Source organism: Salvelinus alpinus, chromosome 8, assembly GCF_045679555.1.
Source record: "Salvelinus alpinus chromosome 8, SLU_Salpinus.1, whole genome shotgun sequence".
NCBI lineage: Eukaryota > Metazoa > Chordata > Actinopteri > Salmoniformes > Salmonidae > Salvelinus > Salvelinus alpinus.
In genome coordinates, this window is record NC_092093.1 from 3,637,992 (window position 1) to 3,665,151 (window position 27,160).

General features: G+C 46.0%; 1 protein-coding gene across 1 annotated transcript in view; it reads left to right on the plus strand.

The window, feature by feature from the left end:
- Positions 1–27,160, plus strand: part of nbas (NBAS subunit of NRZ tethering complex) — a 400,078-nt gene that overhangs the window by 5,454 nt on the left and 367,464 nt on the right. The window contains exons 7-12 of the mRNA XM_071412456.1: positions 14,035–14,168; positions 14,939–15,072; positions 15,895–15,993; positions 17,379–17,517; positions 25,969–26,034; positions 26,346–26,474. Coding sequence (XP_071268557.1) covers positions 14,035–14,168; positions 14,939–15,072; positions 15,895–15,993; positions 17,379–17,517; positions 25,969–26,034; positions 26,346–26,474 — 701 coding nt within the window. The remainder of the gene's footprint in view (positions 1–14,034; positions 14,169–14,938; positions 15,073–15,894; positions 15,994–17,378; positions 17,518–25,968; positions 26,035–26,345; positions 26,475–27,160) is intronic.

Here is a 27,160-nt window from a genome sequence, read left to right on the forward strand (position 1 = left end):
GAAATGATCTGAAATGAGTGCAAAAAATATATTTTTGGTTGAACACTATATAAACCAATCAGAATGGAGAAGGACTGATTGAAATCACTTAGAATGTATGTGTTGCCACCCTGGGATCACTACTCATAAAGCACCCTGGGATCACTACTCACTACTCATAAAGCATCCTGGGATCACTACTCATAAAGCATCCTGGGATCACTACTCATAAAGCACCCTGGGATCACTACTCATAAAGCACCCTGGGGTCACTACTCATAAAGCACCCTGGGGTCACTACTCATAAAGCACCCTGGGGTCACTACTCATAAAGCACCCTGGGGTCACTACTCATAAAGCACCCTGGGGTCACTACTCATAAAGCACCCTGGGGTCACTACTCATAAAGCACCCTGGGGTCACTACTCATAAAGCACCCTGGGATCACTACTCATAAAGCACCCTGGGATCACTACTCATAAAGCACCCTGGGATCACTACTCATAAAGCACCCTGGGATCACTACTCATAAAGCACCCTGGGATCACTACTCATAAAGCACCCTGGGATCACTACTCACTACTCATAAAGCACCCTGGGATCACTACTCATAAAGCACCCTGGGATCACTACTCATAAAGCACCCTGGGATCACTACTCATAAAGCACCCTGGGATCACTACTCATAAAGCACCCTGGGATCACTACTCATAAAGCACCCTGGGATCACTACTCATAAAGCACCCTGGGATCACTACTCATAAAGCACCCTGGTACACTACTCATAAAGCACCCTGGGATCACTACTCATAAAGCACCCTGGGATCACTACTCATAAAGCACCCTGGGATCACTACTCACTACTCATAAAGCACCCTGGGATCACTACTCACTACTCATAAAGCACCCTGGGATCACTACTCATAAAGCACCCTGGGATCACTACTCATAAAGCACCCTGGGATCACTACTCATAAAGCACCCTGGGATCACTACTCATAAAGCACCCTGGGATCACTATTCATAAAGCACCCTGGGATCATTACTCATAAAGCACCCTGGGATCACTACTCATAAAGCACCCTGGGATCACTACTCATAAAGCACCCTGGGATCACTACTCATAAAGCACCCTGGGATCACTACTCATAAAGCACCCTGGGATCACTACTCATAAAGCACCCTGGGATCACTACTCATAAAGCACCCTGGGATCACTACTCATAAAGCACCCTGGGATCACTACTCATAAAGCACCCTGGGATCACTACTCATAAAGCACCCTGGGATCACTACTCATAAAGCACCCTGGGATCACTACTCACTACTCATAAAGCACCCTGGGATCACTACTCACTACTCATAAAGCACCCTGGGATCACTACTCATAAAGCACCCTGGGATCACTACTCATAAAGCACCCTGGGATCACTACTCACTACTCATAAAGCACCCTGGGATCACTACTCACTACCCATAAAGTACCCTGGGATCACTACTCACTACCCATAAAGTACCCTGGGATCACTACTCACTACCCATAAAGTACCCTGGGATCACTACTCACTACTCATAAAGCACCCTGGGATCACTACTCACTACTCATAAAGCACCCTGGGATCACTACTCATAAAGCACCCTGGGATCACTACTCATAAAGCACCCTGGGATCACTACTCACTACTCATAAAGCACCCTGGGATCACTACTCACTACCCATAAAGTACCCTGGGATCACTACTCACTACCCATAAAGTACCCTGGGATCACTACTCACTACCCATAAAGTACCCTGGGATCACTACTCACTACTCATAAAGCACCCTGGGATCACTACTCACTACTCATAAAGCACCCTGGGATCACTACTCACTACTCATAAAGCACCCTGGGATCACTACTCACTACTCATAAAGCACCCTGGGATCACTACTCATAAAGCACCCTGGGATCACTACTCATAAAGCACCCTGGGATCACTCACTACTCAAAGTACCCTGGGATCACTCACTACTCATAAAGTACCCTGGGATCACTCACTACTCATAAAGCACCCTGGGATCACTACTCATAAAGCACCCTGGGATCACTACTCATAAAGCACCCTGGGATCACTACTCATAAAGCACCCTGGGATCACTACTCATAAAGCACCCTGGTACACTACTCATAAAGCACCCTGGGATCACTACTCATAAAGCACCCTGGGATCACTACTCATAAAGCACCCTGGGATCACTACTCATAAAGCACCCTGGGATCACTACTCATAAAGCACCCTGGGATCACTACTCATAAAGCACCCTGGGATCACTCACTACTCATAAAGCACCCTGGGATCACTACTCATAAAGCACCCTGGGATCACTACTCATAAAGTACCCTGGGATCACTCACTACTCATAAAGTACCCTGGGATCACTACTCACTACTCATAAAGCACCCTGGGATCACTACTCATAAAGCACCCTGGGATCACTACTCACTACTCATAAAGCACCCTGGGATCACTACTCACTACTCATAAAGCACCCTGGGATCACTACTCACTACTCATAAAGCACCCTGGGATCACTCACTACTCATAAAGCACCCTGGGATCACTCACTACTCATAAAGCACCCTGGGATCACTCACTACTCATAAAGCACCCTGGGATCACTCACTACTCATAAAGCACCCTGGGATCACTCACTACTCATAAAGCACCCTGGGATCACTCACTACTCATAAAGCACCCTGGGATCACTCACTACTCATAAAGCACCCTGGGATCACTACTCACTACTCATAAAGCACCCTGGGATCACTACTCACTACTCATAAAGCACCCTGGGATCACTACTCACTACTCATAAAGCACCCTGGGATCACTCACTACTCATAAAGTACCCTGGGATCACTCACTACTCATAAAGTACCCTGGGATCACTCACTACTCATAAAGTACCCTGGGATCACTCACTACTCATAAAGCACCCTGGGATCACTCACTACTCATAAAGCACCCTGGGATCACTCACTACTCATAAAGCACCCTGGGATCACTCACTACTCATAAAGCACCCTGGGATCACTCACTACTCATAAAGCACCCTGGGATCACTCACTACTCATAAAGCACCCTGGGATCACTCACTACTCATAAAGCACCCTGGGATCACTCACTACTCATAAAGCACCCTGGGATCACTCACTACTCATAAAGCACCCTGGGATCACTCACTACTCATAAAGCACCCTGGGATCACTCACTACTCATAAAGCACCCTGGGATCACTCACTACTCATAAAGCACCCTGGGATCACTCACTACTCATAAAGCACCCTGGGATCACTCACTACTCATAAAGCACCCTGGGATCACTCACTACTCATAAAGCACCCTGGGATCACTCACTACTCATAAAGTACCCTGGGATCACTCACTACTCATAAAGCACCCTGGGATCACTCACTACTCATAAAGCACCCTGGGATCACTACTCATAAAGCACCCTGGGATCACTACTCACTACCCATAAAGCACCCTGGAATCACTACTCATTACCCATAAAGCACCCTGGGATCACTACTCATTACCCATAAAGCACCCTGGGATCACTACTCATTACCCATAAAGCACCCTGGGATCACTACTCATTACCCATAAAACACATGTTGAACCTTTATTATGAAGTACTGTCTCATACCGTCGAATAGGAGAAAATACGATGATATGATGATTTGGCCGTATCGCCAATCCCTCACTCTTTTTATCTGACTCACTTACTGGAGATGAACCATACCGTATACATACAGAGGGCTGTGTTTTGAGTATTCTGATCTAGTGTGAAGAGAATGAGGGTGAAGACAGACAGGAAAGTCCAGGAGAAATTCTCTTTCAAGCTCTACAGTTTTGTCTGAGTTTTGGGCCAACCCACGGAGTTGGATCGAGGTTTAGTCAACATATGACTATAAGAATGACTGAGTGAATATAATCAGAATATTTTGGAGTTTGGCCTTCCATTATCTGACATTGGACTTTTGGTCTGAGTGGATTTATCTATGACAGCAGTGTCTGTGTTTATAAACAGTTGATATGCTACACTGGTGTGTTTGTGTCCTGGGCCACCACACCTGATTCAACTCCTTCAGTACCTCCAACAGCTCTGTTATAGTCCTGTATCACCACACCTGATTCAACTCCTTCAGTACCCCCAACAGCTCTGTTATAGTCCTGTATCACCACACCTGATTCAACTCCTTCAGTACCCCCAACAGCTCTGTTAGTCCTGTATCACCACACCTGATTCAACTCCTTCAGTACCCCCAACAGCTCTGTTATAGTCCTGTATCACCACACCTGATTCAACTCCTCCAGTCCCCCCAACAGCTCTGTTATAGTCCTGTATCAACACACCTGATTCAACTCCTTCAGTACCCCCAACAGCTCTGTTATAGTCCTGTATCACCACACCTGATTCAACTCCTTCAGTCCCCCCAACAGCTCTGTTATAGTCCTGTATCACCACACCTGATTCAACTCCTTCAGTACCCCCAACAGCTCTGTTATAGTCCTGTATCACCACACCTGATTCAACTCCTTCAGTCCCCCCAACAGCTCTGTTATAGTCCTGTATCACCACACCTGATTCAACTCCTCCAGTCCCCCCAACAGCTCTGTTATAGTCCTGTATCAACACACCTGATTCAACTCCTTCAGTACCCCCAACAGCTCTGTTATAGTCCTGTATCACCACACCTGATTCAGCTCCTTCAGTACCCCCAACAGCTCTGTTATAGTCCTGTATCACCACACCTGATTCAGCTCCTTCAGTACCCCCAACAGCTCTGTTATAGTCCTGTATCACCACACCTGATTCAACTTCTTGAGGGCCTGATGATGAGTTGACCAGTGTAATCAGGGGTGCTTGTCTAGCGTGTACTGTTGGGCAGGTTACCTCTGGAGTTTGGTTCCACTGGTGCACACGGCGTGTGAGAGTATAATATTAAGATGTGGCTAATTTAAAGAAGAGCGAGAGAGGCGGCGATTACTAATCATCGTGATTACATGACAGGCTAAAGATGGCCGTTACCCTTCACAATTTTGGCTGCGAATTAGCTGTCCCAGACACGTTTTTTGAGATCTGAGACTAAATCTCCATGTCTTTACTCGGAGCACAGCAGCTGTCACCGACCCTCGTTTTAATGTGAGTCGGGTCAAAGACGCAATCTGAAGGCTACCGATCTTGTCTTTCCCAGGTGTTGGTTTTTCATTGGCTCAATCTGCATTGCTCTTGTAGTGTGAGATGGAGAGGTGATCAGCGTTAGCCAATGAGAGCAGTCTTTTCCTTTCCACTTCATAGTAACTAGGCTACTTTTCTTGTCTATTGGTAGGATAGGCGCCTGTCTGTCACAAAGCCAGCGACTACAAGGAAACGCAGTCTGCAGTCTGTCCCGTCTCCTGGTACAAATTGTGTGCGCTGTATTGGGTTGCAGTCTAATTTCTCTACACAGGAGGCTAGGGAGAGATTTCTCTACACATGAGCCTAGGGAGAGTCGAAATCCTCTTAGCCTAACTATTGTTTTCTGTCCCCTGTTTCACATAGCCAGCCACGCTGATTAGTGGCTCATAGGCTATTTACTGTGCTTTGACAACTAAACAGCAAGTGTTGACTAGTTTATACAGTGTGTTCGGAAAGTATTCAGACCCCTTGACTTTCTCCTCATTTTGATACGTTACAGCCTCATTCTAAAATGCATACAATTTTTTTTTTATCTCATCAATCTACCCACAATACCCCAGAATGACAAAGCGAAAACAGGCTTTTTGAAACATTTTGCAAATTTATCAAAAAAAAATATAAACCATATTTACATAAGTATTCAGACCATTTACTCTGAGACTTAAAATTGAGCTCAGGTGCATCCTATTTCCATTGATCATCCTTGAGATGTTTCTACAACTTGATTAGAGTCCACCTGTGGTATATTCAATTGATTGGACATGATTTGGAAAGGCACACACCTGTCTATATAAGGTCCCACAGTTGACAGTACATGTCAGAGCAAAAACCAAGTCATGAGGTCGAAGGAATTGTCCGTAGAGCTCCGAGACAGGATTGTGTCGAGGCACAGATCTGGGGAAGGGTACCAGAACATGTCCACAGCGTTGAAGGTCCCCAAGAACACAGTGGCCTCCATCATTCTTAAAGGGAAGAAGTTTGGAACCACTAAGACTCTTTCTAGAGCTGGCCGTCCGGCCAAACTGAGCAATCGGGGGAGAAGGGCCTTGGTCAGGGAGGTGACCAAGAACCTGATGGTTACTCTGACAGAGTTCCAGAGATCCTCTGTGGAGATGGGAGAACCTTCCAGAAGGACAACCATCTCTGCAGCACTCCACCAATCAGGCCTTTATGGTAGAGTGGCCAGATGGAAGCCACTCCTTAGCAAAAGACGCATGACGTCCCACTTGGAGTTTGTCAAAAGGCACCCGACTCTCAGCTCATGAGAAACAAGATTCTCTGGTCTGATGAAACAGCATTATGCTGTGGAGATGTTTTTCAGCAGGGACTGGGAGACTAGTCAGGATCAAGGGAAAGATGAACAGAGCAAAGTACAGAGAGATCCTTGATGAAAACCTGCTCCAGAGCTCTCAGGACATCAGACTGAGGAGAAGGTTCACCTTCTAACAGGACAATGATCCTAAGCACACAGCCAAGACAACGCAGGAGTGGCTTCGGGACAAGTCTCTGAATGTCCTTGAGTGGGCCAACCAAAGCCCAGACTTGAACCCGATCTAACATCTCTGGAGAGACCTGAAAATAGCTGTGCAGCGACGCTCCCCATCCAACCTGACAGAGCTTGAGAGGATCTACAGAGAAGAATGGGAGAAACTCCCCAAAACAGGTGTGCCAAGCTTGTAGCTACATACCCAAGAATACTTGAGGCTGTAATCGCTGCCAAAGGTGCTTCAACAAAGTTCTGAGTAAAGAGTCTGAATACTTCTGTAAATGTCATATTTCAGTTTTCTTTTAAATTAGCCAACATTACAAAAAAAAAAATTTGCCTTGTCATTATGGGGTATTGTGTGTAGATGACAAAAATAATTTAATCCATTTTGGAATAAGGCTGTAACGTAAGAAAGTGGAAAAAGTTTAGGGGTCTGAATACTTCCCGATGTATAAAGTGTCTGACTGAATTTAATCCATCTCCTATACACCCCTTTTGTCATTCACAAATCACGCAACGTGGTTATATTTCCACGGTATCGCATCAGGGCAATTAAACCAAAAGGATTTCCTAGGTTTAATTTCCTAGGATGTCGGGACTTGCCAGACAGTGACGCTGAAGTGAGTGACTCTGGTCTCGTCAGTCAGCGTAGCCTAACGAATCACATCGGTTCATTAGTCTGCTTAATTTGCGTAGGCGGCTGGTAGACGTGGGCTTCATGGTGATTATCTACAGATGAAGGAGGAAAACATTCGATGAAGAGGGTGAATCATCAGGACCAATCTGTAGCGTGGAGAGCTTTATTCTGGTCCGGATATTATCGTTCCCTCAGGGAGTCCAGGCATTTTAAAATGGCGTTTTAACAATATTCAACAATATTCAGAAATACATTGACCTTTTAGTAAGGAATCCTATAACTGTCTGACTTAATCATCAGACATGAACAGAATTCATTAGTGATGCTTATTTCCTGTCACTTTCCAACGAGGGAACTAGAATGCACATCTGTGTGTGTCTGCTGTGCCCTCATCTGCCCACTTTGTGTTGCCGTTAGCAATGACGCTAATCTTCTGGTAGATGGGCAGTCTTAAAACACCCCAAAAACTTCTCAATTTAAAATGTTAACTATGAAGTAGCCTATGCTTACATGGCAGAGTGATATTATGATTTGTTTTTGCCAATCCAGTGGGGTATTTTTGTTTTGTTAACTACCATCACATGTGTGCTTCATATACAATACAACAGCCTCTTGCTAGGTGAGCGCTTGAATTACATGGTCAAATGCCCCCGCCCAGGCCTGACGTCTCCTACATGACTGGCAGAGTGATATTATGATGTGGGGTATTTAAATGGTAATTAAATAATTAATAATTAAATGGTAAAATGCCCCCGCCCAGGCCTGACGTCTCCTACATGACTGGTGCTACGGACAATGATGAATACTGGGTGTAGGTTGAGTGTGTTTGCAGTGTGTGTGTGTGTGTGTGTGTGTTATCAGTGTGTGTATGTGTTATCAGTGTGTGTTATCAGTGTGTGTATAGACTGCTCCATGCTGGGTAGTAATGTCAGTGTGTGTGTGTGTTATCAGTGTGTGTGTGCTATCAGTGTGTGTATAGACTCTGCTCCATGCTGGGTAGTAATGTCAGTGTGTGTGTGTGTGTGTGTGTGTGTGTGTGTGTGTGTGTGTAGTGAGTCGACATCTTTCTCTATGTAGTGGAAAACACTCGGAGAGAGAAGACGGGTTAAATGAAGAAGCCAGTGAGATGATGCCGTTGTGTAGTATTATAGTATCTTAGTTTCTTTTATGCCATTACATCACCCGAAATGCGTGCTCTCGTCACCCAAAATGTGTGCTCTCGTCACCCAAAATGCGTGCTCTCGTCACCCAAAATGTGTGCTCTCGTCACCCAAAATGCGTGCTCTCGTCACCCGAAATGCGTGCTCTCGTCACCCGAAATGCGTGCTCTCGTCACCCGAAATGCGTGCTCTCGTCACCCGAAATGGTTACTACTACTATGCGTTTGTACTTGAGTTTTTAGACAAAAGCCAAAGTTAAATTGTTACAGCACAAGCAATGTTATTCAAAATGTTTTGATATTTCAACTCTGAAAGGCGTGAATGTCTGACTGACAACGTTCCAAGCTGCTTTCAACCACCGCTAGGAACGCGAGGCGACCGTCTCTGTCGGCGCCGGAAGTCAAGCTCGTAGTCATAGCTTGTTCTAGCTATCTAATCACCTTTAATGTTAGCGAGACAGAGTGGTTTGGAGAATCCTCACGACCAGGTGAAGAATATTGTAGTGTGATCCTCGTCATCGTTTAGTGTCCGTTATGCTACGCTGGCAAGTCAAAGAGATCTACAGGAATAACGGTTGTTTTGAATGTGAAGCGACGTTAGGATTTGGAAAGTCATGTATTGTTCTCCCGCCTCACGGAAACCGAGTGATGCTGCTTTTAACTCTAATATACATCCTTGTCCTGTCTCTACCCCCCCCCTCACACACACACACACACATATACACACTAATATACATCCTTGTCCTGTCTCTAACCCCCCCCCCCCCCTCACACACACACACACACATATACACACTAATATACATCCTTGTCCTGTCTCTACCCCCCCCTCACACACACACACACACACACACATATACACACCAATATACATCCTTGTCCTGTCTCTACCCCCCCCCCTCACACACACACACACATATACACACTAATATACATCCTTGTCCTGTCTCTACCCCCCCCCCCCCTCACACACACATACACACTAATATACATCCTTGTCCTGTATCTACCCCCCCCCCCTCACACACACACACACACACACACACATATACACACTAATATACATCCTTGTCCTGTCTCTACCCCCCCCCCCCTCACACACACACACACACACACACACACACACACACACACACACACACACACACACTAATATATATCCTTGTCCTGTCTCTACCCCCCCCACCCCCACACACACACACACACACACATATACACACTAATATACATCCTTGTCCTGTCTCTACCCCCCCCCCCTCACCACACACACACACACACACACACACATATACACACTAATATACATCCTTGTCCTGTCTCTTCCCCCCCCCCCACCCCCTCACACACACACACACACACACACACACACACTAATATACATCCTTGTCCTGTCTCTACCCCCCCCCCCCCCTCACACACACACACACACATATACACACTAATATACATCCTTGTCCTGTCTCTACCCCCCCCCCCCCCTCACACACACACACACATATACACACTAATATACATCCTTGTCCTGTCTCTACTCTATTTTTGGTGCAATAAAGCATATTTCTTTGTGTTTCCCAATGTCAAAGAAAAGCATTTAATCCATTTTTTAACACCACGACTTAATGAAGAAAGCACTATGTCACATTGAAAAGTTTTTAATTAACAAAAGCTGAACAGAGAATTCAGTAGGGGACGTTAATGCTCCTATCGGTCTTGTTTCAAAGCCAGTAGCTTCAGAACGGGCAGAACTCGTGTAGAAAGTTGCCCAACAGACAGACCACTTTCACTACAACGACGGTAACAGTTAAGTTTAAAAAAAATAAGTTTTACATGTGGTTGTTTATCGACCTTAGTTGAATGCGCCGACTGACGTCGCCCTGGATAAAATGCGTCTGCTGAATTACTAAACTTAAAATAAAATAAAATGTGGTTGCAAAGCATGCTGGGTATTACAGTAATCACTTCTCCATTTTTTCTGGTTGCTTAAATTCTAATAGTTTTCTTATTTCATTATGTTGACATATCAAGCGAGGTATAGAGAATTATTATACCATCTAAACTGCTGTGAATATATATTTTCCATAACCAAACATATTGTATTTTCAGCTGTTTTGAAAGCTGGTGTACAAAACCGAAAGTAAGACGCGAAAAAACCGAACTCAAGAACGGGAAGCGTAGAAATAACCTACGTAGAACAGATCTACCACTTCTTAGATTTGCTTTTAAATGAGAGTGACAGATCTATAACACATTTCTATGTGAATTTAGTCAGGTTGTTCCAAATAAAAGGTACACAGTACAGCTGTAAACCTTTTAGTACCTAGTTGTCCTGGGCTGTGGCGGTCATGATTATGTCATCTGGTAAATGTCATGCGAATTACTTCCCGTCTCATGATTTAATTGATCGGTTAATTAACATAAACACGTTTTATTATCTCCAAGCGTATCTTCGTAACATTTAAGAAAAGTCTAAATCCATTGTAATATAGCCTGCAGCATCCCAATAGAACCATTATTTATTTTAGGCAGGTCTGAAGAAAATCTATTTCAGAACATAGAGTAGGTGAACTCATTCTGTTGTGATCAGACTATGGCTCCTTAGGCAAGTTCATTTAGCAGACAAGATCGGCTTAAATCCTGTGACATTTATGAAAAAAAAAATATTATATGATTTAGAGTAAGAATACTATAATTGAACTTGGCTGAATATAGAAATAGACATTTTAAATAGAAAGGCAGTTTCTCCTTTTCTGTAGTGAGTGTTCATATGAAGTGTCTATGTTGAGTGTCAAAGTGAGCGTTTTGGAACAGGTCCTATACACTAGATTTAGATTTTGATTTGGTAACTTTTTTGTTTGTTTGTTTGGTTGTGAAGGATTACAAAACCTCCCTAATGTTTTACAAGTCAACACATGTATATGAGCTGTGTGACTGTAGGATATTCATATGGGTGAAGTAGCTGAGGAACTAGTGGTCTGTTCCTTGCCTCATGCTGTTCTCACATCAAACCACACACACAAAGGTGATTACTAGTGTGTTTAATTGTGCACTAGAGGCTCGACCAATTATGTACCAAAGACGTCTGAAATCTGTTTTGGCAGTCTTCATTTTAATTGGTCGGAGGGACAACGGTGTCGTAGAATTTGACTGCTGTCATGACTCCTGAGTGACGGTAACACGGTCACCCTAGTGACGGTAACACGGTCACCCTAGTGACGGTAACACGGTCACCCTAGTGACGGTAACACGGTCACCCTAGTGACGGTAACACGGTCACCCTAGTGACGGTAACACGGTCACCCTAGTGGCGGTAACACGGTCACCCTAGTGACGGTAACACGGTCACCCTAGTGACGGTAACACGGTCACCCTAGTGGCGGTAACACGGTCACCCTAGTGGCGGTAACACGGTCACCCTAGTGACGGTAACACGGTCACCCTAGTGACGGTAACACGGTCACCCTAGTGACGGTAACACGGTCACCCTAGTGACGGTAACACGGTCACCCTAGTGACGGTAACACGGTCACCCTAGTGACGGTAACACGGTCACCCTAGTGACGGTAACACGGTCACCCTAGTGGCGGTAACACGGTCACCCTAGTGGCGGTAACACGGTCACCCTAGTGGCGGTAACACGGTCACCCTAGTGGCGGTAACACGGTCACCCTAGTGGCGGTAACACGGTCACCCTAGTGGCGGTAACACGGTCACCCTAGTGGCGGTAACACGGTCACCCTAGTGGCGGTAACACGGTCACCCTAGTGGCGGTAACACGGTCACCCTAGTGGCGGTAACACGGTCACCCTAGTGGCGGTAACACGGTCACCCTAGTGGCGGTAACACGGTCACCCTAGTGGCGGTAACACGGTCACCCTAGTGGCGGTAACACGGTCACCCTAGTGGCGGTAACACGGTCACCCTAGTGGCGGTAACACGGTCACCCTAGTGGCGGTAACACGGTCACCCTAGTGGCGGTAACACGGTCACCCTAGTGGCGGTAACACGGTCACCCTAGTGGCGGTAACACGGTCACCCTAGTGGCGGTAACACGGTCACCCTAGTGGCAGCTTTTGGTAGAACTATTTTATTCAGTTACTCGTCTTGTTGGCTGGCGATGTTGCTGTTGGTTACTCGTCTTGTTGGCTGGCGATGTTGCTGTTGGTTACTCGTCTTGTTGGCTGGCGATGTTGCTGTTGGTTACTCGTCTTGTTGGCTGGCGATGTTGCTGTTGGTTACTCGTCTTGTTGGCTGGCGATGTTGCTGTTGGTTACTCGTCTTGTTGGCTGGCGATGTTGCTGTTGGTTACTCGTCTTGTTGGCTGGCGATGTTGCTGTTGGTTGCTCGTCTTGTTGGCTGGCGATGTTGCTGTTGGTTGCTCGTCTTGTTGGCTGGCGATGTTGCTGTTGGTTGCTCGTCTTGTTGGCTGGCGATGTTGCTGTTGGTTGCTCGTCTTGTTGGCTGGCGATGTTGCTGTTGGTTGCTCGTCTTGTTGGCTGGCGATGTTGCTGTTGGTTGCTCGTCTTGTTGGCTGGCGATGTTGCTGTTGGTTACTCATCTTGTTGGCTAGCGATGTTGCTGTTGGTTACTCATCTTGTTGGCTAGCGATGTTGCTGTTGGTTACTCGTCTTGTTGGCTAGTGATGTTGCTGTTGGTTACTCGTCTTGTTGGCTGGCGATGTTGCTGTTGGTTACTCGTCTTGTTGGTTGGTGATGTTGCTGTTGGTTACTCGTCTTGTTGGCTGGCGATGTTGCTGTTGGTTACTCGTCTTGTTGTCTGATGAACAGTAATGTGGACAGTTCTTCTAGCATCTTCTAGGTGCACGTCAGAGTACAATAAGAAGGACCGCACATCGTTGCATCCTGGACTTGCGTGTTATGTTAATATGAATGATCGTAATGTAATCATTCTGAGCACTTCCTAGTCAGGTTATGGACCCAATGCATCTTGGTCTGGCAGATGTACGGTCAATAACAAAATGTTGCCAGTGAAATGTGCTGTGTTATATTTTCCTAACGGAAACCCTGGTGTTTGTGAGCAGAGACGACCTAGACTGTAGTGTGTGTAATAATGTGTGTGTGTGTGTTTAATTGTGTGTGTGTGTGTAATAATGTGTGTGTGTAATAATTGGTGTTTAATGGTGTGTGTGATATGGTGTGTGTAATAATGTGTGTGTAATAATTGGTGTGATATGGTGTGTGTGTAATAATGTGTGTGTGTAATAATGTGTGTGTAATGTGTGTGTGTGTGTGTGTAATAATGTGTGTGTAATAGTCTGTGTGTGTGTGTAATAATGTGTGTGTGTGTGTAATAATGTGTGTGTAATAATGTGTGTGTGTGTAATAATGTGTGTGTATTATTGTGTGTGTGTATTATTGTGTGTGTGTGTAATAACGTGTGTGTAATAATGTGTGTGTGTGTGTGTGTGTAATAGTGTGTGTGTAATAATGTGTGTGTAATAGTCTGTGTGTGTGTGTTTAATTGTGTGTGTGTGTGTGTAATAATGTGTGTGTAATAATGTGTGTGTGTGTGTGTGTGTGTGTTACAGTGCCGAAGGACCCCAGTCCCCAGTGGCGGCGGGTGGTGTGGTCACATGACTGTGCCCTGCTGGCGTACGCCGACAGTACCGGTACCGTGCGCGTCTTCGACCTCATGGGCAGCGAACTGTTCGTCATCCCCCCGGTAACCACACACACACACTCATACACACGCACACATATACACACACACTCATACACACGGACACATATACACACACACGCACACACACTCATACACACGCACACATATACACACACACTCATACACACGCACACATATACACACACACGCACACACACTCATACACACGCACACATATACACACACACGCACTCATACACACACACACACTCATATACACACACAGGGCTGGTAGATGTCTGTTCTGGTCCAGTGAGAAGTCAGACTCTGGGCTCCGGAGAGGGGGGGCAGTCAGGCTATGCTGCCCTAAGCCCCCCTGCTCCTCTCTCTCTCCTCCTCTCTTCTCTCTCTCTCTCTCTCTCTCCTCTCTTCCCCATCTCTCTCTCTCTCCTCCTCTCTTCCCCATCTCTCTCTCTCTCCTCCTCTCTTCCCCATCTCTCTCTCTCTCCTCCTCTCTTCCCCATCTCTTTCTCTCTCCTCCTCTCTTCCCCATCTCTCTCTCTCTCCTCCTCTCTTCCCCATCTCTCTCTCTCTCCTCCTCTCTTCCCCATCTCTCTCTCTCTCTTCCCCATCTCTCTCTCTCTCCTCCTCTCTTCTCTTTATAGTCGTATATATTTATCTGTATATCAGTGTATTTGATCTTGGTGAGCTTTGTCGGCTTGATAAGTTGTAAAATCCTCCTTGTTTATGTCAGATGGTATTATAATAGTAGACGATGTAAGAGCACGTTAAAGGGATGATTCCTGTCTCTCTTCCTAACTCCCCTCTAGATGGCCAGTTTCCCGGGCGATTTCAGCTACGCCGCAGCAGGCCTGATCTTCCTGGAGTACACGGCCAGTGCTCAGTGGTCCGCTGAGCTGCTCGTCATCACATACGGGGGTGGGCTCAAGAGCTACCTCGTCAGGTATTGGCTCATAGTCATCTTAACCCCTTTGCTTGAGCTTTCCGTGTGTGTGTGTGTGTGTGTGTGTGTGTGTGTGTGTGTGTGTGTGTGTGTGTGTGTGTGTGTGTGTGTGTGTGTGTGTGTGTGTGTGTGTGTGTGTAAACTCTGAGGTGAGTGGCTCGTCTGTTCCATTACCAGACCGTCTGCTGTCTAATCCTTGTTCAAACAGAGACCCTGAGAGTGTTTGGATAGTGTGTGTGTGGACTGATTAAATGTTCGCTGGGCAGGGTTTCAAACAGGAATCGATAAATCTTTTGCGTGTCCATGCGTTAATGTCAGGAAGATTGTCACGATTTTAATATCCATGAAATTGTTCTCAGTTTAAATATCCGGCATTGTAGCCAAACATTAGTCTCAACGATATGGACTGTTTGAATCAATCAATCACATTTATTTATAAAGCCCTTTTTACATCACCAAAGTGCTGTACAGAAACCCAGCCTAAAACCCCCAAACAGCAAGCAATGCAGGTGTAGAAGCACGGTGGCTAGGAAAAACTCCCTAGAAAGGCAGGAACCTGGGAAGAAACCTAGAGAGGAACCAGGCTCTGAGGGGTGGCCAGTCCTCTACTTAGGGCTCCAGCTGTGCATTTGGTTTGCTAGCTAAGTGGCTAGTCAAGATCCACCTTCTTGGATCCAGCAGAGATATTCAACTCCCTCCTGGATCAAGATCCCTGTTGTCTAAATTGTTCTAGCAAATTCATTTATAAATTTTTGTTGTTGTTGTAAACTCAACATACTTATTCAAAGTTGTTAATTGTGTGTTTGTCCCTGCCCCTCTCAGTGTGGGGACCAATCAGAGCTTCCAAGAGAACCACAGCTTCAGTTTCCACGCCCACTACTCTCACGGCATCACCACGGCGATATACCACCCTGGACACCGGTAAGAACCACAGCTTCAGGGTGTGTCTCATTTCCTCTCTCCTTTCCTCGCCTCCTCACCTTCATCCCTATAAGACCCAGCAGATTCCACCATGTTACATTTATTTTCCTCATTTAGCAGACGCTCTTATCCAGAACGACATAGTTAGTGCTTTCATCTTAAGAAAAGTAGGTGGGACAAACACAGTAGGTGGGACAAACACAGTAGGTGGGACAAACACAGTAGGTGGGACAAACACAGTAGGTGGGACAAACACAGTAGGTGGGACAAACACAGTAGGTGGGACAAGCATGTCCATTTTGTCTCAAAGCAGCTGTCAGATCTAGTTAGAAAAGACAAGTCCATGTTTTAGTAGAATATGGTAATCGGGGCGGTCCATGTTTTAGTAGAATATGGTAATCGGGGCAGTCCATGTTTTAGTAGAATATGGTAATCGGGGCGGTCCATGTTTTAGTAGAATATGGTAATCGGGGCAGTCCATGTTTTAGTAGAATATGGTAATCGGGGCGGTCCATGTTTTAGTAGAATATGGTAATCGGGGCGGTCCATGTTTTAGTAGAATATGGTAATCGGGGCGGTCCATGTTTTAGTAGAATATGGTAATCGGGGCGGTCCATGTTTTAGTAGAATATGGTAATCGGGGCGGTCCATGTTTTAGTAGAATATGGTAATCGGGGCGGTCCATGTTTTAGTAGAATATGGTAATCGGGGCGGTCCATGTTTTAGTAGAATATGGTAATCGGGGCGGTCCATGTTTTAGTAGAATATGGTAATCGGGGCGGTCCATGTTTTAGTAGAATATGGTAATCGGGGCGGTCCATGTTTTAGTAGAATATGGTAATCGGGGCGGTCCATGTTTTAGTAGAATATGGTAATCGGGGCGGTCCATGTTTTAGTAGAATATGGTAATCGGGGCGGTCCATGTTTTAGTAGAATATGGTAATCGGGGCGGTCCATGTTTTAGTAGAATATGGTAATCGGGGCGGTCCATGTTTTAGTAGAATATGGTAATCGGGGCGGTCCATGTTTTAGTAGAATATGGTAATCGGGGCGGTCCATGTTTTAGTAGAATATGGTAATCGGGGCAGTCCATGTTTTAGTAGAATATGGTAATCGGGGCAGTGCAGGAGAATGTCTATGTAAGTGCACAGACAGACAGCATCATTGAAGTGTCCAGTGTTTTAAACCAGAGGATACAATGGAGCCTGCCTTGTCATTGTTTGGTCTAGTACTGGTGTAAACAACAGAGATAAAAACGTGTGTGTGTGTGTGTGTGTGTGTGTGTGTGTGTGTGTGTGTGTGTGTGTGTGTGTGTGTGTGTGTGTGTGTGTGTGTGTGTGTGTGTGTGTGTGTGTGTGTGTGTGTGTGTGGTGTGTGTGTGTCAGGTTGCTGCTGGTTGGAGGTTGTGAGTCGGGTGTTGATGATGCGTCCAGGGCAACCCGGTGTGGCCTCACGGCCTGGAGAGCTCTGTCTGGGTCGCCCCATTACAAACAGGTCACCAGCTACGAGGACGACACCTGCACTGTGAGTACCTTACAATTATGAAATGTTTACGGATTTTATTGGGGCTCCGTAAAATATATTGTAGGGTTCTATAAAATATATTGTTGGGTTCTATAAAATATATTGTAGGGTTCTATAAAATATATTGTAGGGTTCTATAAAATATATTGTAGGGTTCTATAAAATATATTGTTGGGTTCTATAAAATATATTGTAGGGTTCTATAAAATATATTGTAGGGTTCTATAAAATATATTGTTGGGCTCTGTAAAATGTGTCTTCTGGAAAACGCAGACAGAATCACGGAATCCAGACATGAACTGAATTCAACAATATATAAAAATGTATTGGACTTTTAGTAGGAAAGAAAGAACTTGGACAATTTAATCAGAAGACATGAATCAGTGGTTGATTATTCTCTGAAACTTCCTGAAACTGCACAGGAATGCCCGTGTGTGTGTGTGTGTGTGTGTGTGTGTGTGTGTGTGTGTGTGTCCGTGCACGTATGTCTCCACTTTGTGTCTCCGTTAGCGATGATGTTCATTCAGCTTTTAATGATTTGATTAAAAGCTGAATGAAATGTTCACTATAATGTATCCTCTGACCTGGCAGGATGATATCAGGAGGATTTGATTAAAACATGAATGAAATGTTCACTATAAAGTATCCTCTGACCTGGCAGGATGATATCAGGAGGATTTGATTAAAACATGAATGAAATGTTCACTATAAAGTATCCTCTGACCTGGCAGGATGATATCAGGAGGATTTGATTAAAACATGAATGAAATGTTCACTATAACGTATCCTCTGACCTGGCAGGATGATATCAGGAGGATTTGATTAAAACATGAATGAAATGTTCACTATAACGTATCCTCTGACCTGGCAGAATGATATCAGGAGGATTTGCATCAATCCAGTGGCCATTTTGTTTTTGGGAACTCAACTCACTGGTGTTCTAAAGAAACGTCGCTAACCAAACAATGGTCTCTTCCTGCTCCACACTCGGATTAAATGTTAACGACTCACAATAATCAACATTTATTTTTTTCCCAGACCTCAAAAGTCGTCCCCTGATATGGTTTAAGCATAGTTTTGGACGTAGAATTGTTTGTTCTATAAATAAAATTAAAAAAACGAACAGCAAGCAATGCAGGTGTAGAAGCACGGTGGCTAGGATAAACTCCCTAGAAAGGTCAGAACCTAGGAAGAAACCTAGAGAGGAACCAGGCTCTGAGGGGTGGCCAGTCCTCTTCTGGCTGTGCCGGGTGGAGATTATAACAGAACATGGCCAAGATGTTCAAATGTTCATAAATGACCAGCAGGGTCAAATAATAATAATCACAGTGGTTGTTGAGGGTGCAACAGGTCAGCACCTCAGGAGTAAATGTCAGTTGGCTTTTCATAGCCGATCATTCAGAGTATCTCTACCGCTCCTGCTGTCTCTAGAGAGTTGAAAACAGCAGGTCTGGGACAGGTAGCACGTCCGGTGAACAGGTCAGGGTTCCATAGCCGCAGGCAGAACAGTTGAAACTGGAGCAGCAGCACGGCCAGGTGGACTGGGGACAGCAAGGAGTCAGCAAGGAGTCATCATGCCTGGTAGTCCTGACGCATGGACTACCATGACGCATGGTCCTAGGGCTCAGGTCCTCCGAGAGAGAGAGAGAGAGAGAGAAGGAGAGAATTAGAGAGAGCATACTTAAATTCACACAGGACACCGGATAAGACAGGAGAAGTACTCCAGATATAACAGACTGACCCTAGCCCCCCGACACATAAACTACTGCAGCATAAATACTGGAGGCTGAGACAGGAGGGTTCAGGAGACACTGTGGCCCCATCCGATGATACCCCCGGACAGGGCCAAACAGGAAGGATATAACCCCACCCACTTTGCCAAAGCACAGCCCCCACACCACTAGAGGGATACCTTCAACCACCAACTTACCATCCTGAGACAAGGCCGAGTATAGCCCACAAAGATCTCCGCCACGGCACAACCCAAGGGGGGGGCGCCAACCCAGACAGGAAGATCACGCCAGTGACTCAACCCACTCAAGTGACGCACCCCTCCTAGGGACGGCATGAAAGAGCACCAGTAAGCCAGTGACTCAGCCCCTGTAATAGGGTTAGAGGCAGAGAATCACAGTGGAGAGAGGGGAACCGGCCAGGCAGAGACAGCAAGGGCTGTTCGTTGCTCCAGTGCCTTTCCGTTCACCTTCACACTCCTGGGCCAGACTACACTCAATCATATGACCTACTGAAGAGATGAGTCTTCAGTAAAGACTTAAAGGTTGAGACCGAGTCTGCGTCTCTCACATGGATAGACAGACCATTCCATAAAAATGGAGATCTATAGGAGAAAGCCCTGCCTCCAGCTGTTTGCTTAGAAATTCTAGGGACAATTAGAAGGCCTGCATTTTGTGACCGTAGCGTACGTGTAGGTATGTACGGCAGGACCAAATCGGAAAGATAAGTAGGAGCCAGCCCATGTAACGCTTTGTAGGTCAGCAGTAAAAACTTGAAATCAGCCCTTGCCTTAAAAGGAAGCCAGTGTAGGGAGGCTAGCACTGGAGTAATATGATCAAGTTTTTGGGGTTCTAGTCAGGATTCTAGCAGCCGTATTTAGCACTAACTGAAGTTTATTTAGTGCTTTATCCGGGTAGCCGGAAAGTAGAGCATTGCAGTAGTCTAACCTAGAAGTGACAAAAGCATGGATTAATTTTTCTGCATCATCTTTGGACAGAAAATATCTGATTTTTGCAGTGTTACGTAGATGGAAAAAAGCTGTCCTTGAAACAGTCTTGATATGTTCGTCAAAAGAGAGATCAGGGTCCAGAGTAACGCCGAGGTCCTTCACAGTTTTATTTGAGACGACTTTACAACCATCAAGATTAATTGTCAGATTCAACAGAAGATCTCTTTGTTTCTTGGGACCTAGAACTAGCATCTCTGTTTTGTCTGAGTTTAAAAGTAGAACGTTTTCAGCCATCCACTTCCTTAAGTCTGAAACACAGGCTTCTAGCGAGGGCAATTTTGGGGCATTGAAATGTACAGCTGTGTGTCATCCGCATAGCAGTGAAAGTTAACATTATGTTTTCGAATGACATCCCCAAGAGGTAAAATATATAGTGAAAACAATAGTGGTCCTAAAACGGAACCTTGAGGAACACCGAAATTTACAGTTGATTTGTCAGAAGACAAACCATCCACAGAGACAAACTGATATCTTTCCAACAGATAAGATCTAAACGAGGCCAGAACTTGTCCGTGTAGACCAATGAGTTTCCAGTCTCTCCAAAAGAATGTGGTGATCGATGGTATCAAAGGCAGCACGAAGGTCTAGGAGCACGAGGACAGATGCAGAGCCTCGGTATGACGCCATTAAAAGGTCATTTACCACCTTCACAAGTGCAGTCTCAGTGCTATGATGGGGTCTTAAACCAGACTGAAGCATTTCGTATACATTGTTTGTCTTCAGGAAGGCAGTGACTTGCTGCTCAACAGCTTTTTCTAACATTTTTGAGAGGAATGGAAGATTCGATATAGGCCGATAATATAAAAAACCAAGGTTTGGCTTTTTCAAGAGAGGCTTTATTACTGCCACTTTTAGTGAGTTTGGTACACATCCGGTGGATAGGGAGCCGTTTATTATGTTCAACATAGGAGGGCCAACCACAGGAAACAGCTCTTTCAGTAGTTTAGTTGGAATAGAGTCCATTATGCAGCTTGAAGGTTTAGAGGCCATGATTATTTTCATCATTGTGTCAAGAGATATAGTACTAAAACACTTGAGTGTCTCTCTTGATCCTCTACAGGAGGCCTGTAAACAGTAGCTATAAAAAGGGATTGAGTAGGCTGCATAGATTTCATGACTAGAAGCTCAAAAGATGAAAACGTCATTGTTTTTTTTGTAAATTAAAATTTGCTATCGTAAATGTTAGCAACACCTCCGCCTTTGCAGGATGCACGGGGGATAATGTCACTAGTGTAACCAGGAGGTGAGGCCTCATTTAACACAGTAAATTCATCAGGTTTAAGCCATGTTTCAGTCAGGCCAATCACATCAAGATTATGATCAGTGATTAGTTCATTGACTATAACTGCCTTTGAAGCGAGGGATCTAACATTAAGTAGCCCTATTTTGAGATGTGAGGTATCACGATCTCTTTCAATAATGTCAGGAATGGAGGAGGTCATTATTCCAGTGAGATTGCTAAGGCGAACACCGCCATGTTTAGTTTTGCCCAACCTAGGTCGAGGCACAGACACGGTCTCAATGGGGATAGCTGAGCTGACTACACTGACTATGCTAGTGGCAGACTCCACTAAGCTGGCAGGGTATCTAACAGTCTGCTGCCTGGCCTGCACCCTATTTCATTGTGGAGCTAGAGGAGTTAGAGCCCTGTCTATGTTGGTAGACAAGATGAGAGCACCCCTCCAGCTAGGATGGAGTCCGTCACCCCTCAGCAGGCCAGACTTGGTCCTGTTTTGTGGGTGAGTCCCAGAAAAGAGGGCCAATTATCTACAAATTCTATCTTTTGGGATGGGCAGAAAACAGTTTTCAACCAGCGATTGAGTTGTGAGACTCTGCTGTAGAGCTCATCACTCCCCCTAACTGGGAGGGGCCAGAGACTCTGCTGTAGAGCTCATCACTCCCCCTAACTGGGAGGGGGCCAGAGACTCTGCTGTAGAGCTCATCACTCCCCCTAACTGGGAGGGGCCAGAGACTCTGCTGTAGAGCTCATCACTCCCCCTAACTGGGAGGGGTCAGAGACTCTGCTGTAGAGCTCATCACTCCTCCTAACTGGGAGGGGGCTAGAGACTCTGCTGTAGAGCTCATCACTCCCCCTAACTGGGAGGGGGACAGAGACTCTGCTGTAGAGCTCATCACTCCCCCTAACTGGGAGGGGGCCAGAGACTCTACTGTAGAGCTCATCACTCCCCCTAACTGGGAGGGGGCCAGAGACTCTGCTGTAGAGCTCATCACTCCCCCTAACTGGGAGGGGGCCAGAGACTCTGCTGTAGAGCTCATCACTCCCCCTAACTGGGAGGGGGCCAGAGGCTCTGCTGTAGAGCTCATCACTCCCCCTAACTGGGAGGGGGCCAGAGACTCTGCTGTAGAGCTCATCACTCCCCCTAACTGGGAGGGGGCCAGAGACTCTGCTTTAGAGCTCATCACTCCCCCTAACTGGGAGGGGGCCAGAGATTCTGCTGTAGAGCTCATCACTCCCCCTAACTGAGATGGGGCCAGAGACTCTGCTGTAGAGCTCATCACTCCCCCTAACTGGGAGGGGCCAGAGACTCTGCTGTAGAGCTCATCACTCCCCCTAACTGGGAGGGGCCAGAGACTCTGCTGTAGAGCTCATCACTCCCCCTAACTGGGAGGGGCCAGAGACTCTGCTGTAGAGCTCATCACTCCCCCTAACTGGGAGGGGGCCAGAGACTCTGCTGTAGAGCTCATCACTCCCCCTAACTGGGAGGGGGCCAGAGACTCTGCTGTAGAGCTCATCACTCCCCCTAACTGGGAGGGGCCAGAGACTCTGCTGTAGAGCTCATCACTCCCCCTAACTGGGAGGGGCCAGAGACTCTGCTGTAGAGCTCATCACTCCCCCTAACTGGGAGGGGGCCAGAGACTCTGCTGTAGAGCTCATCACTCCCCCTAACTGGGAGGGGCCAGAGACTCTGCTGTAGAGCTCATCACTCCCCCTAACTGGGAGGGGACAGAGACTCTGCTGTAGAGCTCATCACTCCCCCTAACTGGGAGGGGGCCAGAGACTCTGCTGTAGAGCTCATCACTCCCCCTAACTGGGAGGGGCCAGAGACAACTACTCGATGCCGACACATCTTTCTAGCTGATTTACACGCTGAAGCTATGTTGCGCTTGGTGACCTCTGACTGTTTCATCCTAACATCGTTGGTGCCGACGTGGATAACAATATCTCTATACTCTCTACACTCGCCAGATTTTGCTTTAGCCAGCACCATCTTCAGATTAGCCTTAACGTCGGTAGCCCTGCCCCCTGGTAAACAGTGTATGATCGTCCTGACGAGCCCTTCCAGGCTAGCTAGTTCATGTTTGTGGTTAGAAACTTCAGCGAGAATTTTAAACTTGTCTATCGAAGTTGGAACTTGGGAGTGTTTAGAATCATTCCGTATTTTTCGGAGGAATTGTAAATATATATTTTTAGTTTAGTTTAAAATCCCTACTATAAATATGCTGCAGCTTTCCCCCTGGCCAGATATTAGCTTCACTTTCTAGCTACAGTAGTTAGACTACAGTAGTTAAAGTAAGACTGTTGCTACCATCTCTGTTGTCTTCCTTTCTGAATCATAGGCTACCATCTCTGTTGTCTTCCTCTCTGAATCATAGGCTACCATCTCTGTTGTCTTCCTTTCTGAATCATAGGCTACCATCTCTGTTGTCTTCCTTTCTGAATCATAGGCTACCATCTCTGTTGTCTTCCTTTCTGAATCATAGGCTACCATCTCTGTTGTCTTCCTTTCTGAATCATAGGCTACCATCTCTGTTGTCTTCCTTTCTGAATCATAGGCTACCATCTCTGTTGTCTTCCTCTCTGAATCATAGGCTACCATCTCTGTTGTCTTCCTCTCTGAATCATAGGCTACCATCTCTGTTGTCTTCCTCTCTGAATCATAGGCTACCATCTCTGTTGTCTTCCTCTCTGAATCATAGTCTACCATCTCTGTTGTCTTCCTCTCTGAATCATAGGCTACCATCTCTGTTGTCTTCCTCTCTGAATCATAGGCTACCATCTCTGTTGTCTTCCTTTCTGAATCATAGGCTACCATCTCTGTTGTCTTCCTTTCTGAATCATAGGCTACCATCTCTGTTGTCTTCCTCTCTGAATCATAGGCTACCATCTCTGTTGTCTTCCTTTCTGAATCATAGGCTACCATCTCTGTTGTCTTCCTCTCTGAATCATAGGCTACCATCTCTGTTGTCTTCCTTTCTGAATCATAGGCTACCATCTCTGTTGTCTTCCTTTCTGAATCATAGGCTACCATCTCTGTTGTCTTCCTCTCTGAATCATAGGCTACCATCTCTGTTGTCTTCCTCTCTGAATCATAGGCTACCATCTCTGTTGTCTTCCTCTCTGAATCATAGGCTACCATCTCTGTTGTCTTCCTCTCTGAATCATAGGCTACCATCTCTGTTGTCTTCCTCTCTGAATCATAGGCTACCATCTCTGTTGTCTTCCTCTCTGAATCATAGGCTACCATCTCTGTTGTCTTCCTCTCTGAATCATAGGCTACCATCTCTGTTGTCTTCCTTTCTGAATCATAGGCTACCATCTCTGTTGTCTTCCTTTCTGAATCATAGGCTACCATCTCTGTTGTCTTCCTTTCTGAATCATAGGCTACCATCTCTGTTGTCTTCCTTTCTGAATCATAGGCTACCATCTCTGTTGTCTTCCTCTCTGAATCATAGGCTACCATCTCTGTTGTCTTCCTTTCTGAATCATAGGCTACCATCTCTGTTGTCTTCCTCTCTGAATCATAGGCTACCATCTCTGTTGTCTTCCTCTCTGAATCATAGGCTACCATCTCTGTTGTCTTCCTCTCTGAATCATAGGCTACCATCTCTGTTGTCTTCCTCTCTGAATCATAGGCTACCATCTCTGTTGTCTTCCTTTCTGAATCATAGGCTACCATCTCTGTTGTCTTCCTTTCTGAATCATAGGCTACCATCTCTGTTGTCTTCCTCTCTGAATCATAGGCTACCATCTCTGTTGTCTTCCTTTCTGAATCATAGGCTACCATCTCTGTTGTCTTCCTCTCTGAATCATAGGCTACCATCTCTGTTGTCTTCCTTTCTGAATCATAGGCTACCATCTCTGTTGTCTTCCTTTCTGAATCATAGGCTACCATCTCTGTTGTCTTCCTCTCTGAATCATAGGCTACCATCTCTGTTGTCTTCCTCTCTGAATCATAGGCTACCATCTCTGTTGTCTTCCTCTCTGAATCATAGGCTACCATCTCTGTTGTCTTCCTCTCTGAATCATAGGCTACCATCTCTGTTGTCTTCCTCTCTGAATCATAGGCTACCATCTCTGTTGTCTTCCTCTCTGAATCATAGGCTACCATCTCTGTTGTCTTCCTTTCTGAATCATAGGCTACCATCTCTGTTGTCTTCCTCTCTGAATCATAGGCTACCATCTCTGTTGTCTTCCTCTCTGAATCATAGGCTACCATCTCTGTTGTCTTCCTTTCTGAATCATAGGCTACCATCTCTGTTGTCTTCCTTTCTGAATCATAGGCTACCATCTCTGTTGTCTTACTTGCCACTGGAAAACAATAGTCTAGAGACCTGACGATGAAAAATTACCTGTCCATTTCAAACATTTAATTTAAATTTAATTTGTCTTTATTGTTATTGAGCAAAATAGTTCCGTTTGATCATTTGGATCACCCTTTGTATTGTAACCTGGTCTCTCTGTCATCTAGAACCAGAAGAAAGGCTTCTTCACTGTCCCCAGCTTCAGACTCTTCTCGAGACACAACAATGAACAGGTACCTCTCTCGTCCCTCATTTCTTCTCCCTCCTGGCTTCTCTAACTCTCTCTCTCTCTCTCTCTCTCTCTCTAACTCTCTCTCTCTCTCTCTCTCTCTCTCTCTAACTCTCTCTCTCTCTCTAACTCTCTCTCTCTCTCTCTCTCTCTCTCTAACTCTCTCTCTCTCTCTCTCTCTCTCTCTCTAACTCTCTCTCTCTCTCTAACTCTCTCTCTCTCTAACTCTCTCTCTCTCTCTCTCTCTCTCTCTCTCTGTCTCTCTCTCTCTCTCTCTCTCTCTCTCTAACTCTGTGTTTGTGTAACTGTGTGCAGGACGGTGTGTTTCGTATGAGTCTGTCTCCTGACGGGTCGCTCCTGGCCCTCATCCATTTCTCTGGACGTCTGTCTGTATGGGACCTCCCCTCTCTTAGACAGACGGTCTCCTGGGATCAACAACTACAGGTAACCGTGTGTGTGTGTGTGTGTGTGTAATCTGAGGGCTGGCTGTCGGGTTGAGAGAGAGGCTAGGAGAGGGTCTGTCTGCTACTGGGTTGATAGAGAGGCTAGGAGAGGGTCTGTCTGCTACTGGGTTGAGAGAGAGGCTAGGAGAGGGTCTGTCTGCTACTGGGTTGAGAGAGAGGCTAGGAGAGGGTCTGTCTGCTACTGGGTTGAGAGAGAGGCTAGGAGAGGGTCTGTCTGCTACTGGGTTGAGAGAGAGGCTAGGAGAGGGTCTGTCTGCTACTGGGTTGAGAGAGAGGCTAGGAGAGGGTCTGTCTGCTACTGGGTTGAGAGAGAGGCTAGGAGAGGGTCTGTCTGCTACTGGGTTGAGAGAGAGGCTAGGAGAGGGTCTGTCTGCTACTGGGTTGAGAGAGAGGCTAGGAGAGGGTCTGTCTGCTACTGGGTTGAGAGAGAGGCTAGGAGAGGGTCTGTCTGCTACTGGGTTGAGAGAGAGGCTAGGAGAGGGTCTGTCTGCTACTGGGTTGAGAGAGAGGCTAGGAGAGGGTCTGTCTGCTACTGGGTTGAGAGAGAGGCTAGGAGAGGGTCTGTCTGCTACTGGGTTGAGAGAGAGGCTAGGAGAGGGTCTGTCTGCTACTGGGTTGAGAGAGAGGCTAGGAGAGGGTCTGTCTGCTACTGGGTTGAGAGAGAGG